The sequence below is a fragment of the Triturus cristatus genome, chromosome 10 (genome assembly GCF_964204655.1).
Source record: "Triturus cristatus chromosome 10, aTriCri1.1, whole genome shotgun sequence".
Lineage (NCBI taxonomy): Eukaryota > Metazoa > Chordata > Amphibia > Caudata > Salamandridae > Triturus > Triturus cristatus.
In genome coordinates, this window is record NC_140593.1 from 566363299 (window position 1) to 566390094 (window position 26796).

The 26796-nt window shown below is 42.8% G+C and overlaps 1 protein-coding gene across 3 annotated transcripts in view; it reads right to left on the reverse strand.

Moving 5' to 3' along the window:
* Positions 1 to 26796, reverse strand: part of PDXDC1 (pyridoxal dependent decarboxylase domain containing 1) — a 360469-nt gene that overhangs the window by 160353 nt on the left and 173320 nt on the right. For all 3 annotated transcript variants that reach the window (XM_085632067.1, XM_085632066.1, XM_085632068.1), the window contains 2 exons: positions 12834 to 12935; positions 12308 to 12433 (listed from right to left, as the gene is read on the reverse strand). In XM_085632067.1, the coding sequence (XP_085488193.1) occupies positions 12308 to 12433; positions 12834 to 12935 (228 nt within the window). The remainder of the gene's footprint in view (positions 1 to 12307; positions 12434 to 12833; positions 12936 to 26796) is intronic.

The window sequence follows — 26796 nt, forward strand, 5'->3', positions numbered from 1 at the left end:
AAGCGAGCCAGCGCACTATCCGCCTTCTCGCCAAAAAAGCGAGTGCCATCAAAGGGCATATCCATGAGGGTACTCTGGACCTCCCCCAAGAAAGACGTGGACCGTAGCCAGGCGTGGCGACGGAGCGCCACCGTGGTTAAAATCGCCCTACCCAGCGAGTCTGTGGTGTCTAGTCCACATCGTATGGCGTGCCGTGCTGCATCTCGCCCGTCAGCAAGCGTCTGGGTGAGCCGTGACCGGGCCTCCTCCGGACACAGGGGCAGCACGTCCTCCACCGTATCCCACAGAGAGTGGGAATAACGGTCCAAGAGGCAAGCGGTATTCAAGGACCGCAGTCCCAAACTAAGGGAAGAGAACAGCTTCTTTCCGAACTGTTCCAGCCTCTTGGATTCCCGATCCGGAGGAGCGGACGGGAAGGAGGATTGGGAAGTAGAGGCCTGGATAACCAGACTCTCAGGCGTGGGGTGTTGGGACAGAAAACTGGGGTCACCCGGAGCAGGGCGGTGGCGCCGGGACACATTCCGATCCACAGGAGGTACTGTGGAGGGCTTGGACCAGGTGCCCTGCAGAACGTCCACTAGTGCCTCATTGAACTGCAGCAGAGGCTCCGTGGAGCTTGCTGATGGTTGAAGCACTTCAGTGAGGATGTTAGACCTCACGGCCACAGCAGGCAACTCCAGCCTAAGGGCTTCGGCCGCCTTGCGCAGCACCACTGAAAAAGCAGCACCTTCCTCCGAGGCCACAGTCGGAGGAGAGATTAAACCAGCGTCCGGGGAGGTGTCCAGACCACTGGCATCCCCCAGTTCGTCTGCCCAGTCCTGTGAAAGTTCGGCCTGCCTGGCCATAGGGTCCTCAGACCCCTTCCAGTCGCCCCCGTCATCCGATTCCTGATAAACAGGGGGAATAACCGGAGCCGGGCGGTAGATGAAATGCTCATCCATCGGCGTCGGATGCGGCATCGAGAGGCGCCGCAACGGCGCCGGGCCCGGACCGGGGCACGGCGTCATCCGGAGACGGCGCCGGAGGTGGAACCGGTGTCAGCGCCGGAGGAGGAGGCGTCGTGAGGTCGACCGGCGCCGGCAGAGATCCAGGCTTGGATCCCTCGGGGACCTGCGGCATCGGGACCGAAGTCGTCTACGGCGCCGGGGCCGGAGCCGCCGGATCGCGAGGTCGCCCAGTCGAGCCCGCGGGGCCCGAAGGCGCGCTGGCAGGCATCGACGGCGGAGCCAGGCCCCTCATGGCCGAGAGGAAGGCACTGATCTCCGCCGGAGTCGCGTCAGTCCCAGGGACCGGCGGGTATGGGGACGGACACGGCTCCTGCAGCTCCGACGGAGCCGCGGGGGTGGGACCACCCTGACCCTCGACCGAGTCACGCGACCGGCGAGGGGAGTCCGAAGAGTGGTGTCGCCTCTTGGACTTCTTTGAGCGCTTCGACTTACCCGAAGACTTCGAGCCCGACGAGCGATGATGGTGGCTGCGGCTCCGCGACCGGTCCTTCGACCTCCTCCTGGACCGGGACCGTGAACGGCGCGGAGCCGAGTGTCGAAGCTCGAGAAGCTTACGGGACCGCTCCCGCCTAGCCTTCGAGGTCAAGGCCTGACAGTCGAGGCACGACTCCACATCGTGGTCGGCCACCAGGCAGTAAAGGCACCGGCGATGGTGGTCCATCACCGACATCAGTCGATGACAGGAGTCACAGGCCTTAAAACCAGGCATCCTACCGGCACCAGAGTCAAGTCGAGAGAAGACCAAAAAGAGTCAAAACTTTTAGACAAAAAGTGTCTAAGGGGTAAGCTCTTCCCGGATTGGCGCTGTCTGGCGCGGCAAAAAGAACTACTGACTTCAGCGCGCGAGGGTGGCGTCTAAGTGCTCCGACGACGTCATTCCGGTGCACGACGCCGACGACGGACGCGGAGCCGCAGACGACGCCTAGCGACGCGCAAGGGGTATTGCTGACGAAAAATCTTTCCGGATCCAGCCTGACGCCTGGGGATATTCTAAGGTGAGGAATCCAACTAACGTGTTTCTTTCAGATTAAACAATTATACTCCTTACCTAACTCTTTTATCTCTAAATATTACACTCTTCGTACAAATGTTCTTGACGTCTATACGCAGTTAGTGCACAAGGCCTCTAAAGATCATACCACTCACCTGCATAAAGACTTATCCGCTCTTTTACGTATTCAACCCAAAGCATCCACCTTATATGCCTTTTTCCAATCCCCTGACATACTGAGACAGAAATCAAGCGCTGAAGCGGCATGGGAGAGCGACTTTAATGTTGTGTGGCCTCTAACTTTGTGGACTAAGATTTGGACTAAGATACGCAAATCCTCAAGAGCACTAGTTTGACACAAACACGGTTTTATATATATAACAGACTTTTTTTTGTGTTGAAATTTTTTATTGAGTTTTAGAATGAGAGTACATCAGGGATATAAAATAAAACAAGAAATTGTAGATGCATAAGGAATTACAAGCAATAGAATAGCAATAAATATGCAACATTAAATATTGAAATAAAGCATATAAAAGCCTCAGATAAATTAATGCAATTCAAGTAAAGGAGGGAGTGATTGTGAGAACAAAGAAAGAGACAAACAAAAATATTAAAAAGGGAAAACACAATAGGCCAATAAAGAAAGGGAAGTTGTGTAGAAGATAAGAATTAAAAAAAAAAATATATATATATATATATATATATATATATATATATATATATATAAACAAAATAGATGAATATTATCTCGGGGAAAAAAGTGTACAATTGCAAAGGCAGAGTAAAGTATATTAATGGGAAGAATAGATAGACGGGAGAAAGAAAAGGAATGAGCCAGGGTATAAAGAAAAAAAAAATAGAGAATAGAGAGAAATGAAAAGGACAAGATAAGTTATCAAACATAAGAAACAGGAATGAAAAAAGTGAATAATCCCGCTTAGACGGAAGAGTTGAGAGGAATAGGAGAGGCAGAGGAGTCATTAATTTTGGTTTGCAGGAATGGTGACCATGTCTGGAGGAATACATCGACTTGGTCTTGAAGATTATAAATTATTCTTTCATGAGAAGCTGTTTGTATCATAGCAACCGACCATTCCTCTTTTGAAGGTGGTGAGGAGGATTTCCAGTGACGTAAAATACATATTTTAGCTGTGGCTAGAGCAGTATGGAGAAGACTATGTTGAGGTTTAGAAAGCTTCGGAAAGTTACGCGAGTCATGCAAAATAACATTGGTTGGTGTAAGTGGTAATTTCAAAGGCATTATTGAGCTCAATGTAACACCGATATAGTTCCAAAAGGATTGGATACTTGGACATTCACAAATAATATGGGTAATATCACAACCAGGATTGGAGCATCTCCAGCAAGTAGCGTTAGGGATCAGGTTAGCTTTATGTAGCTTGACTGGCGACCAATGCCAATCATGTAAGATTTTAAATAAACAGAATTTGAGCCTAGCTTCACGGGTTCCTTTATGAAGATTTTCCAAGACCTGATCCCACTCACTATTTGTATAAGAGGTTGATAAACGGACTTGCCATTTACACTGAAGATCGTGTGTAAGGGATTTAGAAAAAAGATGAGTTGTAAAGGTTTTATAAAGACCGGAGGTTACTCCTTTAAGTTTCCCCCAGGTATTTAAATAATATAATATTGGAGAGTGTTGTAATATCCATGGAGGTGACCCCAAATGAGTCTTCAAACACTGTTGGAGCTGAAGGTATTTAGAAGAATGTTGTTTAGGAAGGTTAAATTCCTCACTTAGCTGAGAAAATGGCTTAAAATCGCCATCATGTAGAAGTTGATCCAAATATTGAATACCTGCAGCTTGCCATTCAGGCCAAGATAACAAACGACCATTAATACGAATAGCTGAGTTATTCCATAAAGGAGCCTTACTATGAATTCGCGGGTTGCAACCTAATAAACGATGACCACGTTGCCAGGATTTATGCATAGCTGCTAAAATTGGATTTTTCGAGTCTAAACGACTGGAAAGATCTGAATTTGAGGAGAGAAGATAGCGTTCTATATGAACCCATTGCGGTACATCCTTGATTCCAGGTAACAAATAAGAGAGTTGGGAGATATGCAATGCCAAAGAGTAATGCTCAATAGATGGAAGGCCAAGTCCCCCATATAATTGATGAGCTTTCAGCTTTGCTATGGCAAGACGTGGTTTAGCTGAATTCCAAATAAAAGTTTTGATCTTGGAGTCTATAGATCGAAGTAGGGATAAAGGAATCTGAAGAGGGAGCATACCTAAGACATAGAGAAATCTCGGAAGGGTGACCATTTTAATAGCTTGGACTCTACCCCATAAAGAGAGACCCAAAGATGTCCATTTATCAAAGTCACGTTGCATTTGAGAAATTAAAGGGGTTAAATTATCTACAACCATGCCTTCTAAACCTTTATTGACTAGAATGCCTAAATACTTAAGACGTGAGGATTGCCAATGAAATGGGAATCCATGTATAGCTGCTTTTGTGGTGCCATTAGAAATAGGCAATGCCTCACTCTTATCCCAATTGATCTTGTAACCCGAAAAAGAGGAGAAGTCATTAATAATTTGAAGAAGAGAGGGAAGGGATCGGGAAAGTCTTGTAAGAGTAAGCAAAATATCATCGGCATAGAGGAATATTTTAGAGTGTCCGACTGGGAGAGGAACACCTGTAATGGCATTAGATTGGCGGATGGTGGCAGCCAAAGGTTCCATAGCCAGAAGAAAAAGAAGTGGGGATAGCGGACAACCTTGGCGTGTTCCTCTCTTAATCATAAACGTATCAGATAAAAACCCACCACAGTTCACCTGAGCAGAAGGATTGTCATACAACAAGCGTATCTTATCAATGAATTTTGTACCGAGTCCAAATTTTTCCATGACCGTGAAAAGGTAATCCCATTCAATGCGATCAAACGCTTTTTCTGCGTCAAGGGAGAGTGCTAATGCATCTTCTGGAAGATGTTTGGCCGACCATAGTGCATGTGCCAAGGTACGGATATGATTCCGAGAGGAACGTCCCGGAACAAAACCAACTTGAGTGCGATGTATCAAAGAAGGTAAAACTTTACGAAGACGAGATGCAAGGATGCTAGCTAAAATTTTGATATCAGAATTTAATAAGGAAATGGGACGATAACTACTGCATAATAAAGGATCCTTGCCTGGTTTGGGTAAAACAGCGATAATGGCTTTGTTGGATAGAGGACCTAATGAAGAGACATTATCTGCCTCCTGGAATGCAGCATGCAAAGTGTCAATAACCTTGTGACCACCCCATCGATAAAATTTGGCAGGAAATCCATCCTCACCGGGAGCCTTGTGATAGGGTAGGGAAGATATAGCTAGAGAAATTTCATCTCTAGTGATTTCTCCTTCAAGAAGAGCTCTACCATCCGCAGAGAGAGACGGAAGATCTACCTTTGCAAGAAATGCTGACATTTTATCTGAATCTGTACGATTATCCGGAGTATAAAGAGATTGGTAAAAAAAAGGCAAACTCATTAACAATCTCTTGAGGTTTTGTACACAAATCTCCCTGTGCTGTTCGAATGGCCGGAATAGCCATAGCTGCCTCTCTCTGACGTAATCGTGCAGCTAATAGTCGTCCCGCCTTTTCACCTTGTTCGTAATGACGACCTTTCATTTTCTGCAGAGCATACTCTGCTTTGGACGTAAAAAGGCTGTTTAGAGCCATGCGAGCTTGCTCGGGCAATTTACGATTTTGTAGCGTTGGGAAAGATGCGTATAAATGAGAGTAAGAATGTATATCTCGCTCTAATTCAATTTGCCGACTGACATTTTGTTTGTTTGCAATTGCTGCATCACGCATTAATTGACCCCTAAGAGTGACTTTAGCAGCAGCCCAAATAGTCCTGTTGGATGCTACAGAGCCTTGATTAGTAGAAAGATAATCTTGGAAGTGCGACTGCAATTGGGATTTCCCATTTGGAGTTCTGTGACGCTGGATGCTCATACGCCACGGTTTCCGTCCTGGTCTAGAAAGTCCCAATTCAAGGGAAAGGAGGACAGGAGAATGATCGGACAAAGCTGCTTCTAGAATGCAAGAATCTGTAACCAATTGGACTACCTTCTGTGATATTAAAAAATAGTCTAAACGAGAGAATGTACCATGGGCAGAAGAAAAGAAAGTGTACTCCTTATCTGTTGGATGACTAAGACGTCAATGATCAACCAATCCATTATCCAAGGTGATGTCAGCCAGCAAAGCCCTATCTGAAGCGTTGCCCTTGTCTAATGGTCCTGTTTTGTCTAGGATAGAATCTTGTGTCACATTCCAATCTCCGCCAATCAGATATTGCGATGCATTAATTTCTGTTAGTATAAGAGACAATTGAAGAAAGAATGATTTTTTGGTTCCTGTAGGTGCATAAACAGATCCTACGCAAATGTGCGAATCTCCAACCCGTAACTTAGCAAAAATATAAGGCCCATTTGTATCTGACCATGTTTTCAAAACAGTAACCGGAAGTGATTTGCGAAGAAGAATTGCAACTCCACATTTGCGGGAAGGGGTGACATCATTGGATTCATCTTTTTGAATACTACTATGTATAACCTTTCCCACCCAATCTCTACATAATTTTTCAGACTCCAATGATTCTAAGTGTGTTTCTTGTAATAAAGCTACATCCACATGCTTAGACTGGAGATAGGAAAGTACTTTTTTCCGCTTAATGTAGTGAGTAAGACCATGCACATTCCATGTGATTGCATTTAAAGGATGTGTGTGTGGCATGTTAGAGCAGTACAAGTATTAGCTGAAGAAAGATTTGTTGTTAGCTAGAGAAAGAGTCAAAGAAAAGGAAGAGAAGAGAAAAATAATAAAGGAGGAACCCTGGCTCTAAAAAAGAAAAATGACGTCAACAAGTAATACAATATAAAACAAGACTGTAGAATAATTATAAGAAAGTACAATGAAGAGGAATGGAAAAGGGTAAGGGTGTGATCAGAAGAAAATGATAGAAGAACGTATATATAGAAAGAAAGAGATTTGGGGACCTGAACTGCTAACTGCGGGTCTGGGCGCACTAGAGCACCGCCATGGGAAAGGACCCCCCCGGAAAAGAAAGGGAGTTAAGGTGAGTGAATATTAATATAGAATAAAGTTCCTGATAGCAGTTTGATAAAGAGTGAGGAAAACGATAAGGAAAATCGAGAAAGCAAGTGAGAAATAAAGGTAGGTCCTAAAAGCTATAGTACATTCCATTGTAGAGGAGAAAAAACTAACAATTAAGTTACTTATGATAACGTTAAAGAATATACATTATATTTATAATAAACAGGAAATGGCAATAAAGCACAATGTAAATAACATAAAATAGAAAATAGGAATAAAATGTTAAAACAATAATCCAATAAGTGAGTGTCGAGATGGTTAAATAATTACATGACTGATGATAACATGTTATATGTTGTGATATTGATAGTGAGTAACAAATTGAAAGTAACCACTATAATGGAGAGAAACATGGTAAAGATAAAATTGCAAGTATGGAAAATAAAGCACATATCTAACTATAACGCATCTAACATTGTGTGGATATCATAGAATATAAGAACAACTTAATTATTCTTAGTATTGATAATGATAAAAAAGGGTAAAAAGATGAATGAATATAAGATCTTCAATCAACTACAGCTTAAACACGGGAAGAACAGCTTGTAAGACAAAAGATTATTCAATCCGCGTCTGAGGGAGATTTAAGAGGAGATCTGGATTTGTCCCTATGCGGATGTTGTGTAAAAGTAGCAGTAGAAACAGAATGAAGGGCTAAATTCTTATCTTCTTGGAGACGATGGAGTCTTTCAGAGTCTCTACCATGATCTCTTGGGTTACTAAGACTTTGTCGCCTGTGATCTGGTAATGTAAGAGAAGAAGCAGAAGATGGTTGAGGATAATCCTTTGTGGAAGGTTGAACTTGAACGTCCATATCTTGAAGTTTGATGGAATCTAAAAATTCTTGAAGATGTATTGGATCATAAAAATCTCTGAAATCTCCATTTCTGGTGATGCGAAAACGCACAGGTTCAAATAAGCCATATTTGATATCTAGTTGGCGCAATTGAGGCCTCATAGAGAGAAATGCTTTCCTACGCTCATTTGTTTCCTTAGAAAAGTCAGCTGCCAAATGAATTGTATGACCCTTGAAAGAGAAGGAACCTTGTGAACGAGCTGCAGCCAGTAATTGTCGTGTTTGTTCATGGCGAAGGAAACAGGCAATAATCGGTCTTGGACGCGCTGCAGGGTCTTTACGTGGAGGGCCAACTCTGTGAGCTCTTTGGATTTCCAAAGGTGGAACAAAGGAAATACCAGTCAGGTTTGGAAGGATGCTACAAAGAAATGAATTTGTGTTTTGGCCTTCAATTTGTTCCGGAAAACCAAAAAAGCAGATATTATCTCTCCGACTACGATCTTCCAAATCGATGATTTTGCTATGAAGAAAGAGAAGATCTTGATCTTTGTTAGGAAGTGAATCCAGACGGTTCTCCACTGCAAGAATTCTAGAATCGAGACCCTCAACTTTGGCATAAAAGCCCGCCATATCTGCTCGAATTGACTTAGTCTCTTCAGCCAAGGATGTGATTGTAATATCCATACCTTCCAGCCGACGACTAACCCCAGAGATTTCCTGGAGAATACGTTGCATAGTTTCTGTAGATGCGTGCCCAGTGGCAGGAGGAGGGCTTGGCGGTAAGTTGGACGGTAAAGGTGCACTACCTTTTGTTGGCATATTAGTGGATTGTTTAAGAGCTTCTGCAAACAGTTGTTTAGAATGTTTGCTGCCGTGCTTAGTAGTAGACATCTGTAAAGGACTTTTAAAAGAAACTCTGAAGAAACGTGAGGAGGCCGTTCTTTGGCGTCGGATATGGGTATGTAGGTACACTGGAGGCAGTGAAATAAAGTTGTTAAAATCAAGACTGCTGTCAATGTGATGGGACAAACGTACAAAGTAGTGAACTGCTCTGAAATCTTTAATGCTGCCTTCTGGGTGTTCACTCTGCACTCCTGTATCTGATAGGAATTTCACAGAATCGAACGGTGATGTGGCAAACTACCTAATGCTTCTAAAGCTTTTGCTTCCCTCTTATAACAGATTCATGTATATCTTGGATTTCTTGAAAGACACTAAAACGTAATATTCTTCAGAAAATACATATGAACTTCTGAAACTATAAGTTGATAGACCGGAAATCGAAAGAGAGGAGAAGCTCAACTCAAGGCTCCACATGGAATTGCAAGACGTCTTTTTGATTAAGCTAGAGACTCCTAAATCTCGGATTTTAATCTTAATTTCTCATCAGCACAACAATATACATAGAATGCACCTACTAATTGTACTGCAACACTCCAGTGAATAACTCCTACGATGAAGAGGTCTGAGGAGAATTTGGCGACTGTGACAAAAAATGAGTTTTATTTCTGAAAAGTGACTACGCCAGGTGTGCATACCAAAAGCCTAAGGAGGCGGGATTCAAAAATGGAGGAATGCGGCGTCAATTTAATATTGAGGCGGTGTGCTGAGGAAAAAACAGCTCTGCTGAGGAAAAAATCAGATGAAGTGCATAGAGCGATCCTCGATTATATACATTGTGGTCTTCAGACGCTCGCGTGGAGGATCCATAGACTAGACAGCTGACCTTTTTTTTTTAAAGCCTGGAGGTGGTGCCGTTGCATCAATTAGACGGAAAGGCGCGTCTCGAATAAATTCAGCGCTCCAGTCATTCGCGAAGGCGCGGCCTCACAGGGAAGTAGAAGGCACGGCCTGAGGAGGCGCGTTCCAAGGAGGTACGTCAGACTAGACGCGGTGGCGAAAGCAGGGCCGTGAGGAGTCCTCGTCAGCGCCCGGCACAGGACCTCCCGCGCCGACCGACATCAGGAAACTCACTCCGAGTGACCTCCACATCCTCCGACTACATCGGAACAGGAGAAAAGAGCTTCAAGTGCAATGGGCGGTAAGATATGACCGGTGGGGCCCCGTCCCGAGGCGGAGCTCACTGCTCAGGCGGCCATCTTCCTGCGTGGCCAGACCACGCCCCCTATATAACAGACTTTTGTTGACTCCACAAACCCTTCACAAGCGATTCCCTAACATACCAGACACTTGCTGGTCTTGTACATTTCCAAATGCCGATCTATTTCATATGTTGTTTTCATGCTCGCCAGTATATAATTTTTGGAAACGGGTCTGGTCTCAAATTAATTTAATTTTTGGCACAAACGCCCCATTTTCTGTAATGAATATCTTTTTAGGTAGCCTTTCACCGGCTTGGGATAATATTGAGATTAATTTCAAAATAATTGATTTATTACTAGCAGTCGCCTTTCAACAAATTACGAAGCATTGGAAAGATTTCATAAAAATTTCATATAAGGCTTGGTGGTATGATATATGCCACAATCCTAGATTGGATACATTCTCTACCTCACCCACTCCTACGACTACTAAAAGACTTCAGTTATGGTTACCTGTTACCACATTATTTGATACTTGTGCCAAGCAACACTTCTTGCCAAACCCCTCCCAGCAAGAGGTACTTAAACCTCCATAAATCCTTTAGGTACTCCTCTAACTATTATGTAACTTTATATCAATTTCTTTCTTATTTTCTCACTTTATTGCTTGTTACTCTTAGTTATTCTTCATGTATTTGTGCTGGAATTTATTAATGACATGTTTGATGATTAATCAACTATATTGTATATTGACACCCATTTAATTTTCAATAAAGTTCTCTTTTGAAACAAACAAAAAAAAGAATGTCAGGAACATAGGGGGCTGTGGTGGAGCAGTCGAGCTGGAGGAGGGCCTGTACGGCATCAACACCTTTGCGAAGATGCTGTTCATTGCGTTGAGGTATGGTGCTGAATCTGGACCTGGCATTGGGAATTTGGGGAACTGAGGCATCAAAGTTTCTGGCAAGGGAGACCGCGCCAAAGGCTCCAGGAGCAATGGAGGTATGTCCAGAGCTGGTCCCAAAGGAGGAGCAGGGCTGTGCAATGGATCCTCAGTTAGAATCTAAACTAACTTTGGTTCCGAGGACGTATTTCCAGTAGGAGGTCAGAGGCAGTCTGGGTAACCTACCTTTGGAGCGCTTCTTCTATTTTTTATTTAGCTTTCTGTGCTTGGTGGATGAAGAAGAACGGGAATGACGTTGACTCTTGCTGTAAAGCCTTTTACCTCATTCTCTTTTATGGCCTTGGGATTCATGCTGAGGTAGGAGGTTGGTGTTGTGGTCAGAGCCCAAGCACCATAACCAAATAGAGTAGAGGCAATGATAGTGTGGGGGACACAATCGCTACAGAGTTTAAAGTCAGATTTCCTTGGAGGTGACATGTTACTGCTTTTGAAGATTTTCCATGAGGAAAACTCCTCAGAGATCGAAGCTCTGGATTCACATAGAAGGTATGGCAGTAAGAGAACTGATGTTGATGCGCATGGGGCAGGCGCTTTATGGCTTCAGGGACATCACCTGACATCACCTCCGATGCCAACAGAAGTTTGGCACCAGAAATGAAGTTTTATGGATCCAGTCTGATGTCTGGGGATTGTTCTACAGGTGAAAAATCTGCAGGTAGAAGTAGCCATCAGAATAATGATTTTCAAAGTCACTGTTCAACGTATAGTGATACAAAGATCTTAGATAGTTACAGAAAGCGACCCCTTCCAAACAGTAAAATTTAACCTGTGATTAACTGCTGCACACTTGATCAAAGGACAGAGACGTACTTGAAATAAGGAGGCAGAATCATGGGTGTCCAGGATCCCAAGGTGAGCAACACACTGATTACTGTATTAAGGGTGTAATGAGACTACATGTGCTTCAGGGAATGTCAGAAAAATAATTCAGCTCACCCCAACTCCTCTTCATGCAGAGAAAGGACGGAGTTTCGGCTAAAGAATATCTATCACAGTTAGAAATGCTGCCCTGTCAAAAGTCACAACCCATTGGGCTGCAACAGATAAATGTTAACGCATTTCTCCCCAACGGTCAGATTTCATGTCATCTTTCCAGAGGCAAAGCAACATATGGCAAATTACAGCTGATTTTGTATTAGGTTGACCTTTGAAGTGTAAATGCATACTCTAATTGGTTGATGAATGTGCAATCAAATCAATTTTGAAATAACAGATGAAAGTTGCCATCATATGTTTCACTAATAATTTTAAAACCTTCTGAATACAAGACAATTCAATAGGCTTTATGCAAAAAATAATAATAATGTTTTGACAGCAGAATGCATATTTAAGACATACTCAAAATGGAAATATTACTTACTAGCTGAGAGGCATGCTTTATTTTTTCAACTATCCCATCATGACCGAGGTACTGCAAGGACAACCACAATGGTAGAGCACGAAGCTTTTCCACGGGCTGACTGGATGTTAGACCTGCAGCTAGCGACTGAAAAACAACAAACATTAATTCAAAGAACATCTTAGATGTGTCATAATAGAGTTGTCAAAGGTGCAAAATATGACATTGTTCAATGTTTAGTAAAAACAACAATTGCAGTTTAAATTCATACAAACTTATAAGCTTAAAACAAAGAATAAGACTGAAATCCACATAGTGTATGCAAAAGGATGATTTATTTTAACAGGAAAGAAACTTTATCATTTACATGCCTCTTAACATCTAATCAGTTACCTGAGCGTTTTTACTTTATTGACTTAAACGACACGAAACATGCTCAAGAATACATTAGTAAAACAGCGGATAAAAAAACCAGAATGGGATACCACAACAAGTAATATTTAAAACAAAACCTAGACACATCGTTAATTTGTAGAACAATGCTTACCAAAGAAGGATCTTCATGTCTGTAAAGAGTTGCAGCAGGCACGGCTGGGAGACCAAGCCAGGGTCCTAAAGTAAGAGTCATGCTGTCACATTTGGTTGCTGCCTGCAAGGGGAAAGAAGAATGCTGTTAAAGAACAAAAACTATCAACACTGTCTTCAACAGATACTTATAATTCACTTAAAATATAAGTGGAGCATTCTTGGCAGTATTATTTGGCATACCTCTTCTATAAATTTAGTCAGCTCAACTAAATTGTCCAATTTGTCTGCCCAAACGTGCATACACGGCTTGTGTCTCTCAGTGATAAGAGTGACTGAGTGCCTCCCCTTTTGGACCATCATTCGGGGGTATTAATCTTTTTTGAACCACTAAACGTATCCCTTTAATACAGGCAGGTTCACAATGATTGGAAACAGGGTTCATAGGCATTGCAGGGAGTACTGAGGTGCAAGACAACCTGGGAAACCTTAGTCCAGGAAATGATTTGGAGTTCAAAGTTATCAAATATAGGGGGACGATCCAGTGGAACAGTATCTTAGGGGTCAGCAGAAGGTGCGGACAGAAGCAGACCCAACCACAGAACAGATGCGGGACCAAGGCAGGTGCTACTTAAGTGACATATAGATGCTACAAACACACTCAATCCGTAGGTGTTTTAACTATGAAGGGCTTTATCACTTCTCTTAATCACACTTCCTCACTTACTGGGCATCTCCAAGTATCTCCTACAACTACCAGCAGATGCACCTTTCTTAGTGAAACCCACTTTTTCCAAATATTTTTTAGAAACTTAAGTTTCCCAACGTTTTACTTCCTCATTTCTTCCCAGCATCATAGGGCTATCCAAACAAGAGTTTCTGTAGCAGTCAGTTGTGTATCAAGTAATCTAAGAAGAAACCTCTTTTGAGCTGTTTGCTTTTCACTGCTGTCTCTCTCAATCAATTTTGCTAAATATATATTTTTCAAATTCTAATCTTTTTCACAATGCCTCTCTTCTTCTTGAGAAAAAAAATGTGTATACCTATGAAACACAAGAAGTCGCCCCTCGACAATAATGGGAGCTGGAAGTCCAGTATCAGAAACTACTTTGATTGCAATCCTTGTTACTGCAGACTCCGTTATCTCAACACCCTCTATTTAGGACCAAGTACCCATTCACCAAAATGGCTTCTCCACAATGAATAGGTGCTTTGTCCTAAAATTTATTGTAGAAAGCTATACTTTAAAGCAACTACATGACGGCGCCTGGACATGAGTGGTAGTTTGAAATAAATGGATATATATATATGATGCACCTGAAGCATTAAGACAAACTTGCTCTCTCCCCATAATTGGGGGGGGGGGGGGGGGGATGTTCAATCTTTTATGCTGAAGATAAAGTTCTATTGGACTTCACCCCAGTTAGCTTTTATCGGCAACTAAAAGCCTTCGCAGAATATTGTGAAAGGAATGATATATATGATATTCCCAAACCATATTAATCTGAAATTTAAAAAACACAGATGGCCTAGGAGTTAACAATTGGAATTTGCGCCTGGATACACGTATTTAGCTCTGGTTTTGAAGTACAATCTAGATTTTAACTCCCACATTGATCAACAACAACAGAGAGCGAAAGCAGTCACAGAAACATTAAAGTTGGATTTTGAGCTAGTCACAGGTCACTAAATTCTCATGGAGGCCTACAAAGCTAAAATAACTTGTTTATTGCAGTATTAATGTGAGGGTCTCGCACAAAAAATTATAAAACAAATAGATAGAATAGAAACTAATACTTGGAAAAAATGGCTTGGCTTGCTGAAAGGCTCTGTGAATAGTTTATTAAGACTTAAGCTTGGCCTAATAAATATTAGTTTCAGACAGAGTATTGAACTGCTGGTACAGTATCATGAAAGCAGCAGACGGTTAGCTAAGGGAACTGATTCAAAACAGCATTTAAAGCGAAAAGACCAAATTCCATGGATGGAAAATATAAAAAGAATATTGGCTGACCTGGATGCTGATAAAAAAGCAGGGGTAGGCGAGGGATCCGCACAAAGAAGGAAGCAAGTTATAAACAAAATCGTGTAGATCAGAGGCCAAGACATATGCTTTAGAGGATGGTAGGATAAGACCTCAACCTTTTCATCTTTTGCATACAGAATACACGTTTACAAAAAAAGGTGTACAGTAACAAGATGGATGCTGGGGCAAGTTCCGGCTTTTAGCTCATGGAAGCTGATAGTTGAAAATTATTTGACTGCGATCGAAAGACTAAGTATATGTCCTTTATGCCAACTGAATACCCACTCATTCGCACACTTAATTATATTTTGCACATTCGGTCAAGGAAGGAAAAAATATTGGATCCACTTTCTAGCGAACTACAGATTAATCGAGTAAAGGAACCAATGATCCTTGTGCAGAGATGTGACACCATAAGATTCTATTATCACCTTGGCACATCTTTTGATACTGTAATGGACAAAGTGGCCTACATAAAATAGTATGGTGCCATCTACAGTCCTTCGTTTCATGAAAGCCACATATAGGTCAGTAAATTGAAGGCATAAGTTTAATATGAGTTTGCACTTGCCACTTTGTATTTCCCGATAAAGTCTTGTTTTACTGTTAGCTGTATGGAGGATATGTATTGTATTGTATTTGCATTTATATATACTACCCCAGATGAGGCATGAAAGCGCTTCTTCGGTGAGTAGCATGCTACTCCGGAACCGTGAAAGGATTAGTGTTGAATTAGCATAGTGAAATATGAAAGTAATTTGAGGGTGGATAGGTGTGACGGAGCAGGGACATGTCAGAGACAGGATCACCTGCTTGTCACTACTGGTCACCCAAAACTTCTATACCCCCTTGTGTTATCACACAGGCTGCCGAGGAACAGGTCCGACTGGATGAATGGGCTCACTACAGGTCTCAAGACTGGTTGCCAGAAATGGTACAGGGTGCCTTTAAGATGGAATTTCCTTGGACGGAGACCCCGCCCCTGGATGACGTCTCCTTCTGCGGGACTTCAAAGGAGAGCGAGACCAGGAAGAAGGCGGACAGCGTTTCCCCGGAGGTAGAGAACGAACTAGAGTGGAGGAGCAGAGCGGTGGAGCGAGGAGAGGAGTGCAGGAAAGCGGAAGGGAGAGAACCAGAGTGGAGGCGGAAGACAGATCAAGAGGAGCGGACGGAGGGAACCCGAACAAGCCCCGCCGAGACAGCACCGGAAGCAGAGAACAGCAAGCCAGGAGGCCAACGACTCCGCGAAGCGCCCTGCCACGTTCCCAGGGGAGGAGCGTGGCTGGAGCAGGTACGGGGGAAAGTAGCGGGCTGGGTGGGGAAGGGAAAACCCCATTAACTGCCTCTTCAGATGCACTCTTAGTCTCTGTACCTGATCGGCACTCCCGTGTGACCAACACCTTAAACCAAACCTCTTCCCCCCCCCCCGAGCACTTAGGCACGAAGCGAGCATTCCCTGCACGGTGTCCTTCACTCCCGGCCCCTTTGTACCACGTTGCGGGACAACTCTTCTAATACTCAGTTTTCCTTTGTCTCTTGGGGAACATCGAACGGAGAGATCAGACTGAAACATCATGACCGGAGCACGTCCTGACGGGGATCCTTCAGCTGGGCTGCCCTACAAGACAAAGTCGGACCTCGTGACCATTACCTGTGGGTCTGTGGAAAAAGCCAGACTGTGTATATAAATCTTGAAATAAAACTCTCCTAGACCTCCTACGAACCTGGTACTGCGTCTCTGTCACCCCAAACCCACTACAATAGGTTAGTCAGTTATTTGGATACAGAAGGATAGCGGAGTGAGAGAAGAGGAAAAAAGGTTTGTATTTATATAGCGCTTGTTACCCCTGACTGGGTGTTGAAGCGCTTTTTTCGGCGAGTATGTTAGAATAAAAAGGCATTCACCAGGCACTTTGTCCTTCCCGACAAATCTTTTTTTATTGGTATGCAATATTTTTTACGTTAAAATTAAGATGTATAGATGATGTGTTTGTCAAATGAACGTAAGAGCTACTATGTTAAGGAATAGTACGTTTCTCATAAACGCTTATTTTTTTAGTAATGCAATAGTTGTAACTTTTTAAGTGGGTTGTTTTAAGGATGTTGAGATCGATAAATGCTTGGGATGAGGGGGGTTGTTAAAGAAGATAACAAAGTTTCAATATAATCATGTTTCATAGGGACTGCATGATGCACTTTATTTGGAATTTTCTTGATATTACTACTAAAATAAACTCCGTACGGAGTCTAACGTATAAACATTTGTGTCCTGTACTTTAGTTGAAATGACCAAGGGACAATTATAGAACACTTGTGTTTCCATTTGTTGCTTAAACCTAAAACGAAGGCAGAAGAAAGATTGCAGAGGGAGCTCTTTTGAAACGAATCCGGTGTCTGGTATGAATGTTATCGCAGAGACTTCTTTGAATCTAATCAATAGATGAAATGTTATAAAAGGGTGGGCAGGCATTCTGAAGTCTGTTACTTATGGCACTTTATAGAATGAATTGGGTTAGTTTGTCTTTTTGATTTTTTTTAAGCATAATTTGCCATAATTTTGTAAATCTATGCGTACATCTCTTTAAAATGTATTATTAATTATTTTTTATCTTCTGACATTTTTAATTGTATATGTTAATTGCAATGTTTGTTTTGCCAAGTGAGCAATGTCTCAAACAAACAAACTTGAATACCTTTGTTAACACCTAGTTACTGCAGCCTTCAATACCCTCCATCAGGTGTGCACCATCACCAGGTCCTGCGTCTCTGCCTAGGCATGGTATATAAAAAACATCACCCTGCAGCATGGCTACAAGACAAGCCTTAAGCACTGGCATTTCTCTGTCAGGAAGGTGTCCAGCCTGCTGCAAAGAGAGATCTAAAGCCAATGCTTGTGTCAATGCCTGAGCTATAGAGCCATTTCAACACCCGATTACAAATTAATGAAACCCACAGAATTTCATCCGAATTAGCTGTGGTGCTTACAGACGTAAAAAGTAGGAGACAACATTATCTCTACTACTCCAGACAATAGGTCTGGTGTGGATGGATACTGGAGCTCCCGACTAGCATGCCAGCAAGCTGCCATGTTCCAGGGGAGAACTGAACTGTACCTTCAATGTTCCGGTCATATCTTGTCCCTTTGCTTTCCTCCTGTCCTCCCCTCCTTCCCTGTCACACTTGGTTCCACCTTAGAATTCTCAGGTGGAGACTGATTTAGAATGTTAGGGTTCTGCCTGGCCTGTGAGTGAGGTGCGCCCTTGACTGGCAAGCTGAAGGTGTTATGCTATTTACTGGACATTAAAGTTATTCAAACTCACCTGCTGCGTCTCTCCTTTTTTTCATTTTGGCGACGAGCTGCGGAATGCTGTGACAGGGACAGCGCTGCACCTTTACCCTGTTGATTTTCGCCTTGTCAGTTAAGGGTCTGGCTTCAAGTCCACGGATTTCGCATCATGCCTGTTGGTGAGGTGACCATTCGTCTGGCTTGAGTGTCATTTCTTGTGGTGATTGACTCTTGCCAAGGGTCTGAGACTGCTTTGCTGGGCTCATGGATCTTCATGCTCTCTTGGTGACCCGCTGCCTGTGCCATCTAGGCTCGCTTCATCCTGTTTTTATTGGTGTCTGGGATGTTGCCGTATTTCCACTAGGTTCGATGTTGTCACCTCTGTTCCTGCGAGGGTGTGTGGCGAGACCCCTTTCTTGGCTTCATTTGTGCTGCTTGGCACTCTGTGGCGTTTTGAGTGTGGTCACGCCTTTCCTTTTTGAGCACTCTTGGGCCGCTGGAAGCATTTGTGAGCCGCATGCCGATCGGTGCTCTGTGGCGTTTTGAGTGTGGTCACGCCTTTTTTTTCCCGAGCACTCTTGGGCCGCTGGAAGCATTTGTGAGCCGCATTCCTTTTGTTCACACGTCTGGTTCCCTTGCTGTGGCGGTCGACGCGGTGCTTGCTCCTCAAGCTCACTCCAATTGCTCCTTTTCACCTGCTTGGTTGAATGCGTAGCGGGTGTTTTCCTCGCAGCAGGAGGCACGCTCTGTTCGTCTCTCACCGCTTCTCTGCTGCTGTGAGGTCTTCGCCTCAATTTGTGACTGAAGTAATTTCACACCGGGTGTTCTGGACGTGGGATTCTTGCAAACCTTGAGCCATTGCAGCTTTTCTGACAGGAACTTCCTCTCTTCGCCACACCCTCAAACGTCTCATCTTCCTGGTGGGAAATGATTACCATAGAAAAGGGTCTTCCATTTCTAGCTTTCTTACACAAGCTTTTCAAGCTTCTCCACGATTGAAGATCTACGTAACTAGAGCATTTTTTTGTGTCATCCAATCTGTGTTAGGCTTTTGTTAATTTTTGCTTGTGTATTTTATGAAGTACTTTGTACTAACATTATTTTTTTCAGGTCCTCTCGAAATTACCATTACTTTACATAGCATCATCACTGTTATATTTCCAACTTTCTGCCTGGTATTTGGTCAATTACTAATATTTTACTTACTAAGTACTGTGCATTACTACCACCATGGCAGGTACGACATGAGCCAGCCAGCCAGCCAGCCCCTTTTCTTAATGAGGTTGGAGAACCTGACATACCTTGGGGGAGTTGGGGGGGATTTTTTATAAATCATACCTTATAGCTATTGGTGGAGGTAATTTTTCATCTATAAGAAAACAGCACATTCTCTTGCACAATTTGGGCGTACATGGTAGGAAAGTCTATGAGGATATTACAGGAAGGCTGACTGAAGAAGAACCCAATGAAGAAGAAGCAGGTGTAAATGTATTTGAGTTCACTTTAAGGAAGTTAGAGTCACACATTAAAGAAAAGATAAATGTGGTCTTGGAGAGGCACACATTTTTCAAAAGAGTACAAAAAAAAAGATAAGGTTTCTTCCTATGTGGCAGCTTTAAGAGCCATGTCAGCCACGTGTGATTTTGGAGCTCTTACAGATTCCCTCATCAGGGACCAGTTAGTTAGATGTACAAATGACATGAAGGTGCAGGAAGAACTTCTCACCAGAAATCCGGACCTCAAAGTACCATGTTGTGGGAGGTTTGCAGCGTCGGGGGGAAAATGGCGGCCGTCGGTTAGTAGCGGCCGGAGGCTCTCTCTCGGCCAAGGCATTCCATGGAAATTGTGGAAATTATGGATGTGGCTTTCGAGTAAGGGTTATAATAAGGCAGAACAAAAGTCCGTAATGAAGAACTAACTTACGCGGTGCTTTTTGTTTCATTTCTTCGGGTTTTGCCGGCACTCGTTCGGGTTCCATGCTTGGCGCGGATCAGTCAGATGTGGAGAGGTGGTGGTCAAAAGGGAGGCGGTGCCGCGGGGAGGCCGCTGGTTAGAGGGGGCAGCGCAGATTTGGAACGGAAGAGGCGTCGCCGTTGGAGTGGGATTTCAGAACGACGGAAGCTGAATCACCGCTTCTACCTTCCCACGTTGGAGGAGCCTCCCTGACGCATCGACCCCTGGGGGTCCGCGGAGTATCGGGGGAGAAGAAACGGAGAAACAATCGGATGTAAAATACGAGAGAACCTAGTCAGTCCCAGAAGGAGCAATCTTTGGCGCATGGCATTTTCAAATGACGCCGGTAAGGAGGAAGGGGCTCGATTGGGGTCCCAAGCTAAAGACAGAACGAGGGGAGTCAGGGAAAGAAAAGCAAGATGAAGATCTTTTTATTTGGGGAAAAAAACCAGTCCTCCCCTGAACTTATTAGCAGAGAACTGGTGCCTGTATTACAAACTAAACCTTTAGAAAGCACAGGATCCACTCAGAGTTCAAAGGATTCTCTGGGTAAAACCCCTCTTTGTAAGGGGAGAAAGAAACAGCTGAAAAAAACCTCAGGTAGTACTCTTATTATGCCCTCACTAAGGTCATATTTTAAAATTCAGGATATACACTCCCCTCTAAGAGTAGCAATGGAACCAGTTGGTTTAAAAAATAGCTTTGAACCAGTCTCGCAGTTGGTTGAAGAGAGTGACACTACCCCTCCACCTCCCCTGACAAAAAAACAACGATTTGGTGACTCAGCTTAAAGGGTCTAAAACTCAATCTAGCAGTACCGAGATACTAGTTTTTTCTCAAGAAGATAAGCCAGTAACAAGGGAGATAGAACTAGTAAGGACACCAAACGCATCAGATAATTCAAAGGCTAACTGTCACAGAAGGGTTATTAACAACTCTCCTCACAGAAATACGAGACAAATTTGCAGTATCTGAAAATAATCAACTTAAAATACAAACGGTCTGTGAGACTCTAGAAGCTAAACTGAATGACATCTCAGAAAGAGTAGGAGCTGTAGAGCTAGCCATGGAGGATCTCACAAAGCAAGTAGAAAAAAATACACATGAGATCCAGACGATAAAAAGCGGTGATAAAATCCTGAAGGAAAAACTAGAAAGTTTGGAAAACAATGCAAGGAGGAACAATGTCAGGTTCCTGAATATACCAGAGGATGTGGATGGAGGAGATATCAGATCTTTTATAATCAACCTCCTCACAGAACTTCACCCCGATATTGAGAAACTACTTTTCGAGGATGATATTCAAAGAGTACATCGGGATCCATACTCAAAAAGACCTGGGAAAAAAAATCCAAGAAGGATCCTAGTGAATTTCAAATCTTATGTACTCAAAGAAAAAATTCTGGCAGCAGGGCTAAAAATAGGGGTGTATAAAAAAGCTGGATGGTCATTCCGCATTAGGTCAGACATTTCTCACATTACCCAGGACAAATAATGTTACTGCGAAAATCGATGCAGGAATTAAGGAATCTGGGTGCTATGGCAAACCTACGTTTCCCCGCCTCCCTCAAAGTAATGTGGAACAACAAAATGTTCAATTTCAAGGACCCGGAAGAGGCAAATGCCTTAATAAAACAAATACAGAGCACATCCAAATGAAAATACTAGATATAAGTCTGGCTAGAGAGAGAGCCTAAAAAAACAGAGGTATTTATTTTCACCTCTAGTAACAGCAAAGGAGGGTTCCCCAGGGGAGGGGGGGGGTTGGTCACATACAAAATATATAAAACTATTTTTTTTTTTTTTTTACACATTTACACTTCGGGTGGGGGAGCAAGCGGGAGAAAAACAAAAAATTTCCTCATTTACTAATTTTAGTCAAAGGGTCTTGCACACTTGGCTAGACATCTTCAAGGTTCATTGATGGCAGAGAAATCAATAAGCTCCCGATTAGGCCCAACTAATAAAGAGAAAGAGAAAGTGAAAAATGTGAGAATCATGTCCTGGAACGTTAATGGGCTAAGGATTCCCTCTAGAAGGAAGAGAATATTAGAGTATTTAAGGCTGTCTGACTGTAATGTCTTTCTAATTCAAGAATCACATTTGCTTAAAGAGGAGTGGAAAGTGATACTAAAACACCAAAAGTGGATTGAACACTGTATCTGTACTACCCAATCTTGTACAGTGAAAGGGGTCGCAATCTTAATTAAAAAATCTGCCCATGCTATGCTCGGGGAGTGCACGGTCGATCCTCTGGGAAGGTGGACGATAGCTAGAGTTAAGATAAACAACAAATGGCTAGTCTTTGTAGGCTATTATGGGCCAAATTTAGACGATCCTGCCACTTTGTACACCTTACTCCTCCATCTATCTAAAACAAATCCTGCTTTGAAAACAAATCGGACGAGTGACGCAAGGCTATTGATTACAAAACTGATCTTTGGAATTCGGCAATATTACAAGGGACGTTGCGTGGCAGTCCGGCCCTCTATAGAGGATTAGATAGATTTTGGGCTAACTCGGGGGCCTTTTTACTTTGGAAGACTGTAGGACTCTTCAATTGAATAACCGAAGAGTCTTTGGAATTTATGCTCTGATTAAATTCCTTCTGGAACGAAACGAGTTGGCTGATGACCAATTTTAACACTACAGCTACAATAAAGGATATATTTTTTTAATAGACTGGAAACGTACGGATTACTTTCTGGTGCACCTTCCTTCTTTGTACAAATTGAACTATCTAAAACAAAATGACCACATTATATTAGGGGGGGGGGGGGAATTTTAATTTTTTCGTCAATCCAGGTAAAGACTACTCCTTCTAGAGCAACGATAAACACACAAACAATTAGGACTGCCCTAAAACAACTAATGTCTGATATTGGTCTAGTGGATATTTGGAAAGAAACGGTCTATAAATCCAAAACATCAGGTGGGAAATTTACTTTTTGCAATAAAAAATGTAGAGATCGCTCCAGAATTGATTTCTTTTTAGTTGATATCGCTACAAGTAGAAATGTTACTTTAGTTAGTCCTATCCCAGAGCATATGTCTGATCATTCCGCAGTAACTATCGAATTAGCTATGGAAGTGAGTCTCCCACCCCGGAGGTGGACCATTAATCGAGTATTACTAGCAGAAAATGAAATAATAGATAAACTGAAGTCAGAAACCAAAGAATTCTTTGACTTTAATCTTAATTCAGCGACTCCCCAAACAATATGGGACTTGTATAAGGCCTACTTGAGAGGCTCTTTAACAGCTATTTCGATCCATCAATCGAGGAAGGTGCAAGAGGAGACAAAAAATTGGAAGCAGATATATATAAGCTGCAGGAACTGTTAGAACAAGATCAGGAGAATACTAATACTCCGAGAAGGCTAAATATTGCGAAACATAGCTTAGCTGATTTTTTAGAAACAATAATAAACAAAACAAGCATTGGCATAGCCAATAGGTCTCGCCTTAGGGACCTTATAAGTGTTTAACCATGCAACAGTTGATGTTGTTGCACCCAGGCTATTGTGCTGCATAACTAAATACTTATAAGGTCCCAAAAGCGAGCCCTATTGGCTATGCCAATGCTGGTCTTCCATGTGGCTGTTCTGATGCCTGTTCATTTATAGGGCCCATTTCCTGTGTCATTGACAAGGGTCAGTGGCCATGGAGACTGGGAGCTCTGCCCAAGGCCGGTGTGTGCTGCCAGGTGTGATGGGAACCTGCAGGCTTTCCCACAGCAGGTAAACCGACCCCTCTCTAAATGTGGGGGCCGGATACTGGTGTGGGCAGGGGATTCGGATTTCAGCTCTTTTAACAACTATGAGTAAAACAAATGAGCACGCAAGGGCTATCAGTGAATACAATTTGGTCTTTAAGATGGGCTAAGGCATCCAAATAGCAAGCTCCTCCTCAACTATAGATCCATAAATTGGCTATTACAAAACGATTTTGCCAGAGAATAAAATAAATCAAATAACACACACTGACTCAATTGCAGCTACACATCTTATGGCTTGTTGGGGCTGGGCCCAAGTCCACTCTCTCTGTCTTGTTTATATTGCAGTTTCTTTAAGATTTGCTAATTTGAGGACCCCCCACACAAATGCAAGTATCCGTAGCCAGACCTAAAACGATGCTGTTTACCATTGTGCCAACCTCTGGCCTGACATCAATCAACACAAGGGGGTAGCATGAAGTGATGAAGGATAACTTTGCTGCAATGTGTGGTGTTAATTTAATGAAAATACAACTGATGGACGGTTTAATGGCACAAACGCATTTAGGACAACTATGCATTTGTGTGGTTGCAATATTTTTCTCATTATTAAAGATTTGCTGCATTTGGCACATAATACATTATCTGCTGCATAATCGGCAAATATAAAGACAAAACCATTTTGTTTCTGCCTCAAAGGGTTCAACAGTTACGAAAACCACAGCAACATGTTGCTGCGCAGAAGAAGGCCCTTTGCAAAGGTTGACTGGTCACCTTTCGGTTGCTTATTGCTACATTTAGGTGTTAAACTGGTACAATTGAAGTGCCCAAACAGTGATAAGTTTAACAAGGAGGCATTGGAGGAATACCCAATGGAACAGAGGACAAGGAATACATGCGCCAATGTTCAGCATTCTGTTAGCCTCTAGCTAGGTTTGCGCTACTCCTATAAATCATACGTACAAACACACCACATAATTTAATGGTATCTTTCTAAATAAAGGATAGCTACTTACTGACCACATAGCATTAGATAGGTGAGAACACAGGTGTTTTAGGTACCGATTTTTTAAGTACAAGTAGTTCGGTGTTGCCTGTCCGCACTCACAGTTCATGCGTGGTGGGTTTTGATTCGAAGCGTCGTGTATGAAGCCAACCCAACAGCGAGCTGTCTGGATGACGCACGTAGCTTTGGTCAGGACCAGAGCAGGCGCCACAGGAGTGCGACCAGTGCTTCCGAGATTGGTTCTTAGCGAACGGAGAGCATGAAGAGGCTCGTAGTCGTGTTGTTCCCTCGCTGGGGAGGCGAGGCTTCAGCGTTCAAGTGAAAGCCGTTGTCTCAACGACATGTGAAGACCACATGAACCGCACGCACCGGGAAACAAAAAATATGGAGATTCACAAACCGCAGTTTCCCACTGCAGCCAGCAGGGGGCAATAATGCTTTGATTTGAGACAGGAAAGGAAATAGAGAAGAGAACTACATGTATTTTGTTGAGTGGTTTATTTACGTTTATTTGCTGAAGGAGCGGGTTATCGTGTTCTAGGATCCAGCGCATAGGGGAGTGATGGATGCGGAAGTGTGTGAGATGCATATTTTCAGAGTTTGTGGTATGCGGTCAGCTTTGATGACTTTAGTAGGTGAGTTTTCAAAGTGCTGCTGAAAGCTGGCGATTCGCGCGTGCACACTCGCGTGAACACAAGCGCTAGGCCAGTCAGCAGCACTTTGAAAACTCACCTATAAAATGTCTCTCCGAGCAGCGCATGCGCGCTTACTCAGCGAGACCTAAAAATGGGATGCCAGTAAACTGGCCCACCATGAATATGGAGAGGGATGCAGCAAGCTACTGGCGTGGAAAACTAAAGCTGACCAAACAAGAAATTGGATAAAAGACCTCCGTTGTTTGAATACTGGCAATATTATTTTTGATTCCAAAATAGAGGAGGCCTTTGTCCAATTTTAAAAAAATCTATATACTGATGAGACAGTTATAGATGAGGATAGCATGGAAGAATTCTTCTTAGACTCAGCTCTTCCTTCACTTCAGCAAAATGAAAGAGAACAACTAAATTGTTGCATATCTAGGGAGGAAATTATTCAAACTATCAGCTCCTTAAAAAACGGGACAAGCTGCCGGCCCAGATTCCATTCCCAATGAAATTTATATTATCTTGAAAGAAGAACTCGCCCCTTTTCTCCTTCATTTGTTTAATTCATGTTTTGTAGAAGGTCAAAATCCCCCTCCATCGTGGGAAGAAGCCACTATAACAATCTCATTAAAACCTAACAAAAATCCAAGACTCTGCGAGTCTTATAGACCTATATCACTTTTGAACTGCGACCAGAAAATATACACCCAGATTTTAACCAAAACGTTTAGACAAAGTAATAGGCTCCTTAATTCATCAAGATCAGAAAGGGTTCATGAAGGGAAGACAACTAAGTGAACTGACACATGACTTAACTGGGGCGATAGATATGGCCCAGTCTTAATAGATCCCTCTAGCAGTAATGACATTTGATGCTGCTAAAGCATTTGACCGGGTCAATTGGTCTTTCCTTTTTAAAGTAGCTCAACTTCTTAATCTCGGTGAAATTTTTGTGAAAACAATTAAAGCTATCCACAAAAATCCCACTGCTAAAATCTTAATGGGAAATTAACCAGGTCAATACAAATAGGAAGGGGTACCAGACAGAGGTGTCCCTTGTCCCCTTTACTCTTTAATATTTATATTGAACCTTTAGCGTACAAATTAAGAGCTTGCCAAAATATTATCCCGTTTAAATGCAACAGATGGGAGAATAAAATTGGTCTATATGCAGATGACCTTATAATATATACTGGTAACTTAAAAAATCATCTCCAGAGATATGGTCTGAACTTGAGAGCTTTGGAAAGGTTTCTGGATACCTTATTAACCAAAAAAAAACTGAACTAATGAAATGGAATACTCATGTTAGGAGCATTCACACAAAGAAGAAAATTGGATATCTTGGTATCAAG